The sequence below is a fragment of the Geospiza fortis genome, unplaced genomic scaffold (assembly GCF_000277835.1).
Source record: "Geospiza fortis unplaced genomic scaffold, GeoFor_1.0 scaffold10, whole genome shotgun sequence".
In the NCBI taxonomy this organism is placed as follows: Eukaryota; Metazoa; Chordata; class Aves; order Passeriformes; family Thraupidae; genus Geospiza; species Geospiza fortis.
Window position 1 is genome coordinate 479,400 of NW_005054326.1, and position 7,670 is coordinate 487,069.

Here is a 7,670-nt window from a genome sequence, read left to right on the forward strand (position 1 = left end):
GTAAGAAAATATATTCAACCAATAGATTACTTTTACAATATTCAATATTTGATATTTTCCATAAGAAAATGAAAACAAAAATCTGCCCTATGTAGGATAAAAAGGCACAGTGTATGAATAGAGATACAGCTATTCATAGGTTAACACACTTAATCTCATTTAAAGTGTCCCACTGTGAACCATAACTTCAAAAAAAGCTGATGGAAGGCGTCAAGATCAGACTGCCAATTTAAAAAATTCAGTTTAAGTAGCTACTTAAGGAAGGAAGGAATGATGAGGTAATGGTCATTATTTTATGTACTTATTTGCCATTACATTTTAGGGTAAGGAGTTAAATGTTAGCTGATACTATATAGAGAGTATGTATGGGGATTCATGAACCAGGGCAGTGAAGTGCTTCACATGAAAAAATCCCCTCAAAAAATAAGACAGACGTTACCATGAACTGCTCCAGGTCACTGCTCCATTTCACAACACAGCCCCAGAACAACCTCAGCTGGGGAAACAGCTGGGATGTGCACTCAAGTATGGGGATGAAAGTGAGCAAGGAAAAGGAGAGCATGAAGTATCTTAGGCCAGAAAACATTTGTGAACTGTGCCCTCCAATTAGGAAGGTTAAAAATGCCAGCAATCCTGCTACTGTGCTCCTTGAGACAAGAACCTGTCACTAATTACTGATCAACACTGAGTCACAGAACTTCACCTTGTGTTTCACTTTATTTCACAAAAAGGGTCCAACTCTTCCATGAAGATCCAAGCACATTCCCAGCACTGTCCTGGGAATGGTGCTGATTAGGACTCAGTTCCTACAAAGGATAACCTGCTGCTTTCTGCTGCAGGAGAAGGGATAGCAAGATGCACCAGGACTGTGAAAGGGTTTGTGAACAAGACAGGGCCTCTTTTCAAAGAAAACCTCCAAGAGTTTTTCTCAGGGAGCAAAAGTACTGCTGTACTTCTGAGCAGGGAAAAACTTCTATGCAATTCTGTTTTTCTCCCCTGAGGAACATAACGACAGCTTTTCGAAAATAAACTCAGATTTGGTTAATGCAGAAATAGTGTCTGAATCTACATTTACTATGTCTAATAAAAAAACCTTTATGATAGAAGTGTTTATCTGAGATATCCTACCTTCAGCCTTATGGGAGCACTGAGGAAGAAGTCTGCATACACCTTCTGAGCTTCTACACCAAGGGCTGAACTACTGGGCCCAGCCACAGTACTAAATAAATAACCCCACAGCTGTGAGGAATTCATAACAGCATCTACATAGAGGATTCAGCAGGTGCACCATCAAAACCAGGTGACTATTACTAAAAAGAAAGGCTTGAAGACCTTTCAAGCCTTCCCATCTATGCAAGACTGCCTCATCTGCTCTCTGTATGGCAGGGTTCCTGCTATACAGATCAGTGGGGATAATAAAACAATGCCCAAATCAATGGGGGCTCTGCTCCCAGCAGGAAATGCCTGATTTTATTTTTGAGAAAGATGAAAGAAAGACCAGGTCTAAAATTGTGAAATAAACAGAAAGTTTTTAGTTAGCAGGAGATGTCTTGCATACACAGATTGTGCATTAACACAGTTACCCACTGTCACAGTTGATACACACTGACAGGATATTTTCAAACACTGGATTAAAAAGAGCAACATTTTAGGATATATGAGAACCATGAAAATCCAGGGTGGCTTTGTGGACACTGTAATTCAAATCTGAAGCCTATAAAACAGCACAACACCAACATCATGAGATGATGGAGGGCAGGATCACACAAGACAAGGCCACAGTAACAACACAAAATATTGGGGCAGAGGCACACACAGGTGAGATGTCCTCATACCTTGAACCACCTAAAGCCAAAATGGTTGACCTCATGCACTGATTCATTAAAAAGCTTCAGACAGGCAGTGAAGTGGCAGAATGGTAGAAAACAAGATAAACAAGAGAGGAAAGAAAAAGCATGCAATTAAAAGCAATATTACAGGCAGTTTGAACAACATCAACATCTTAAAAATGACACACGTCACTCACACTTGGTTTAAGAATATTAATAACCTATTATATGGTTTGTGAAAGTCAATGGGTTTGCCATGATGGAACATGGAGTCTTGCATTTTAAAACTCTAATATTTAGACCTGTGTTTGTCAGGTCTCCCAGTGCTGACTAGAACAAGAGTCTGCAGATCCTTTTCCACTGTGCTGATTTGTTGCTCATATTTAAAAAACCATAATTGGTCTGAGGTGGTAGTTTAGTTCTGTTGCAGTAAACCACTGCTGTCATAGGTGTCAACTTCTTTTTCTTCCAATACTACTGCTCTCATTCCATTCTCCTTTCTCCTCCTCACTTCTGCATGCACTGCTACATCCAAATTAATTTCTTTTTTTATGCTGTTACCCACAAATCTTACTTGTCTTGCTCTCTTCCTCTCTTCTCAATCTCTCTCTTGACTCTTTTTGATCTTCTGGCTGTGCATTTCACTGTATTGCCTCATTTTAAGTTGTTACACCCAATTCCAACATTCTATTTCCATATAAATATGTATATATTTTTGTTATAATATATTTTCATATTCTTTGATCACCAGCTTCTAGGTGGTCAAATAATATAAAAAGCGTCACTTTGTCTTGTAACTAATTAATTAAAACATTATAACATCCTAGGCATCAAATTGCATACCAGTTTTTTTACTTTTGTGCCTCATCAAGGAACCCAATGCTTTGTGAGATATATTTTCCTTTCAAGGAGATCTAATCTTCAAAGTGGCATTCACTACCCAGTTAGCATTTCTATTTCATGCAATTTTTTAAAGGCTACAAGAAATTTGGAAAGAATGCATTCTTGAAAGTGAGTTCCATCCCACTGTCTACAATCCTAAAATAAAGCAACCAGAATTATCCTCAATACATCTATCAGCAAACAGCTGAGCTTCACTCTAGCTCATAGAGAAACAATTGCTATTTTCCATTGTTGTAAAAAGTAAAAACTTGTGTTTTTACTTCTCTTTCATTAACACCTGTGATACAAGAATACATGATAAGAAAAATCTCTTAAAATGTTTTAAAGTGCACTTGGTCTGAAGTGTTGTTAAATAAATAACAAAGACAAGGAGATTCCTCCATTGAAATGAACCTGACCAAAAGCTCCTGTTTACTAATTACTGACCTAAGGAACAGTGAAAAACTCACAAAAAATTAAGAGTGCTCACAAAATGAAGAGTGCCAGTTTCAGCTACTGCTTCACAAGCTATATCAAAATCTCATGGATTTATTCATAACTTTGGGTATGCTTTCTTGATGGTTACTTACCTGACCTAAAATCACGCATGTCCATGATTCTTCGGAGTTATCAGTGGCACAAAATCAATTAATGCATGAAAGTTTCTACTTGTGGCTTCAGTACAGAAGTGTGTATTTTCTGTGTGCATGCTTGGCTCAAGCCAAGGGATTTGGTTTTTTAACCAGTTGTTTTGCAAGTGCAAGGAGACTGTGGTCCATAAACACAACCAGGCTAATAAAAACCATTGTCTTTCAAATAAATTCAATGAACAAGACAGTAAATCTAAGTATACCTTACACGCAGGAAGGCAGCTTTGACAGGGAAGAGAGATCAGAAGAGTTACTACTTAAACCAGTATTTCAAAAGCTCAGGATACCTTATATTTTGATTTTAATTTGTAGAAAATCCTACCTATGAAATACAACTTACTATGAAGGTTTTGCAGATTTTTTGAGTCCTGTTACCTAACAGTGGAACAGACATAGAGGATCAAAGAAAGCCAGCTGTGTTTCAGGCAGGAAAGCAGGGAAATTAGTACTTTACTGTCTGGTTACCTCCCTAGGAGGGCTACCAGTGACTTTACAAGATTGCAGACCTGTTTCTCAGCATTGATCCTGGCTGACTCCTCTTGTGCTAGCACCATTTCTCGCTCTGCAGTTATCTGAACACTTTCTCTGAGTGCCTCTTCCAACTCTTCAATCCGATCATCCTTTTTACGCAGATTGTCCTGGAAAATGACGGGAGACGAGGTGAAGACCACTTGCTTGGAAGTACAGCCTTTTAACCAACCAAGTTTTTAAGCCAACCAAAATGTGTTTCTCCCTCCCAAGGTGCAATTTGCAGGCAAATAATCTTCACACAAAGGAAAGAATGACGAAGGGATGCAGGAGTAAGAGGAAGATCGAAGCAAAGAGAAGGAGAAAGCCAGCAAAGCAGGACATCAAAGCAAGATTGGTTGTCTGGTGTGGCTGTACCACAGTCCTGTCAGATTATACAGCACAGAGAAGCAAGGACTGTTGGAAAAGAAGGATTAGTAAGCAGCTCTGAAGAAGCAGAGAAGCCAGAAGAGGCAGGAAAGTAGAAGGCATTCAGAATTACCCATTGGCTCGCACATTCAGCAGCAAGAGTGGTGAGAAGGGAAACAGCACTGCACTTTGGAATTTGCATTTCCAGGTTAAGGGGGAGAAAAGCAAACATTGACCCAACACAGTCTTCCACTGTTCAGTTAAGTCTTAAAGGAAGTTTTACACCCAAGGCCTGCTAGGAAATATGAAGGATTCATCTGGGCTGTCTGAATCTCAGACATTCAAGTATTAAGACTCCCTAAAAACTTATTCTTTGATTAAGAGCATCTTCACAGCTGTGAGTTCAGATGTGCCTTATTTGTTCAGACTACTGAAGAAAACTTCCTGCTCCTCAAAAAATATGTTTTATTAGTTTTTACACACAGCATAACTTAAAATATTTTTATATATACAAAATAATGGTATTGTTATTTCTAAAGGAGACTCTCCTAACTTTAATCTTGCAAGGAAAATAAATGTGTCTCTCCTGCTTCTGCTGAAGCAGCTTCACAGAAGGCTTCAAAACAGGCTGTGCATACATGAATGCCCTGGACCATGGCTGCTTAACAAATCCACCACAAGGGAGCAGCTGGATGGAAGATTTCTGCATTTCTTGTCTTGCAGATTGGTTTAGATCATAGGGTTCCAATGAGATATTAATGCACACTGAAGTTAATATATGACTTTTTAGCCATCTCAGTAGCAGTGGAAGAATCAAAAATGCTTTTATTTGTTGGCATTTTCCTCTTTGTCAGATGTACCCCTTTGGCTTCTGTCCTTTTGTATTTAGGATTGTAATTTTCCATTTACACTGAAAGAGTTTTGTACCATATAAAGAATAAGGAAAAAGAAGACTGACTTGGAAAAAAAATTGTTCTTGCAACCTTCAATGAATAAATGAATAAATAATGAAAAAACTGGTCACCGGAATTTAACAAATAAATCTGACTTATTCCTTGATTGCTGCTTTCTAGGACCATATCCCCAAAGAGAATTGTATGAAAACCATTTCTGACAGTCTCAAAACTGCCACTTTCAATGAGAGTGTTCAAGCAGAGATGCAAAGCTTTGTATCAGACTGGTGCAGGCATGTGGCACCCCTGCCCTGGTAAAGAGCAAAGCTGGTGCTCAGCCACCAGCACAGGCAGTAGGAGTCGTTAGGTTTGCAAGCAGAGCAGCTTTCTGCTGATGGTTAAACTGCAAGATGGATTCACAGGGCAAGTAATCGCTGTTTTCTAAAGCAACAAATGGAGAGATCTACATTTCAAAAATAGGAGTGGCTCAACATGTTTTCGTATTTTCAGAATCTTTTAGGAACACTGGTAACATCCTCCAAAACTATTTTATGGTTATGATAAGCGTAAATGAAGTCTCATCAAAAAGATGGATAACAGGGCTACAAAAAGTTATGCAAGGAAAAGTAACAATTTCAGATATAGGAAATATTTATTTGACTATCTGCATTACAGAGTAATTATGAACTTTACTGCTTGATATATCATCCATGGGCAGCCAGAAGAATGTGTAGTTTTCTGCGTCAATTAACAGAAGTGGGAATTGTACATTTGAACAGCAGCATTGAAAATGGAAACTCCTTTAAAATAAGAATCCAGAATAAAACATTCTAACACATATGTATATCCACTCTTCATTCCAGGCAAACATTTCACAGGTGAATCCAACACAGTATTAACCATGACACTACATAGTGCTCTATTCAGACAGGTGAATGCTTGAGGGACAGGAGGAAGAACAACTGGTGATACCAAAAATACAGTGCCACATTACCTGCATTTGAAAAATCTATATCCATATATAATTACTTTTCCTGAAATAATACAGAAACTTTTACATATATGATAGAGGGTCACAAGTTAAAAATCCAGGCTTAGAATGAATTGCCTAGAAATGGTGAACTTTAACACAAATAACCCACCCAGTAAGAAAAGCCTGAGAATAAGTTTTTCCTTTCTGTCTCAGTCAAACCTATTGAAAAGATGTGCAATTTTACTCTTCTAACAGTGTCATGATGTGTGTAGCCACCTGACAAAACCACACAAATGACTGGCAGGAGCAGCAGGTTAGTCAGGTAGCACATCCATTAGTGCAGCATAGTCTCAAAACACTCTTTAAGAATGATTTTGTTTCTAGCTCATTGATTTGTGACTGATTAGTATTTGAATGACTTTAAAAAAAAAAAATAAGCTGCTGTCTCATATTAGTAGATAAAATTGAAGTGAACCTTTTGACACACCAGCATGTTCTTCCAACTGTTTGGCTCTGAACTCTAAAACATGACAGGCTCATGCTGACCTGTGCTGCTGCTTTCCTCCATTTAATTACATGAAGTATTCTACCTTTATTGTGATAAGATATACCTCTGGAAAAAAATCTTCTTATCAATTTTAACTACAATTAAAACATGTTTCCTACAGTGACTGTTCCTCTGAACAGTCCCTGTAGGAAGCACCAATTTGGCATTGGTGCTCCTTTGAGCATCACATCAAGGGCAAATCTTCCTGTATTTTGATAAAATACCAGAATGATAAATAGTGACAGCCTCTCTTTTCAGGAATCTTACACAGATGGCTACTCAAAAAGAAAAAATTACTTACCTGTGCAGTAACTGCATTCTTCAAGGTGTATTATCTACCCAAATATCTCTTTGACCCTCCTTCCCTTGCCCTCCTGCATCCCATGTGCAGGAGATTGCACACCAGAGATGGAATTAGACCGGGATACAGGAGACAGCTCTGCCTTTATGCTCACTGGTGGCAGCACACAGAAAATGAAAAACCCATTTGACACTGTGGGAGTGCCAAGAGTTCAGGCACAATAAAAATTTTTGCTACCTATGCTGTCATCCAGTTGCTGATTCACATGCAAAACTAATTCCATCCTTGCCTGCTTGAAAACCTGAAAGGAAAAGGTGGTGTGACTGATGCACATTTCTGAGATTTTCCTTTCACTTCAGGAAGGAAGTGGCGGGATGGCCAAGTGATGCATGTTAAAATGATGTATCAATTTAATCTATCCTGCATGCATGTGATGTGTAATCTGCCATCAAGTTTTATGCAAGTGCATGAAATAGGATACATGCTTTCACCAAGGCATTTAGGTTCAATTAAATCTGAGGTATCCTGGCGAACTTCATAACCGTGTCTTGAACTACACTCACAAAGATCTTTATGGCCTAATTTCACTCTTGGAATTAAGGTGGATTTCTCTAGTAAGCTCTTGGGAAAGATTAGTTAACAGTTTGAGAAAGCAATGAAATGATTCTTTTAACTGCTGAAAGAATTTCTAGGAGTAGAGAATCACCTAGGTAGGGAAA

At 38.4% G+C, this 7,670-nt stretch overlaps 1 protein-coding gene across 2 annotated transcripts in view; it reads right to left on the minus strand.

Annotated features, from left to right (window-relative positions):
* Window positions 1-7,670, minus strand: part of ERC1 (ELKS/RAB6-interacting/CAST family member 1) — a 271,003-nt gene that overhangs the window by 104,412 nt on the left and 158,921 nt on the right. For both annotated transcript variants that reach the window (XM_005421022.2, XM_005421021.2), the window contains one exon: window positions 3,868-3,999. In XM_005421022.2, the coding sequence (XP_005421079.1) occupies window positions 3,868-3,999 (132 nt within the window). The remainder of the gene's footprint in view (window positions 1-3,867; window positions 4,000-7,670) is intronic.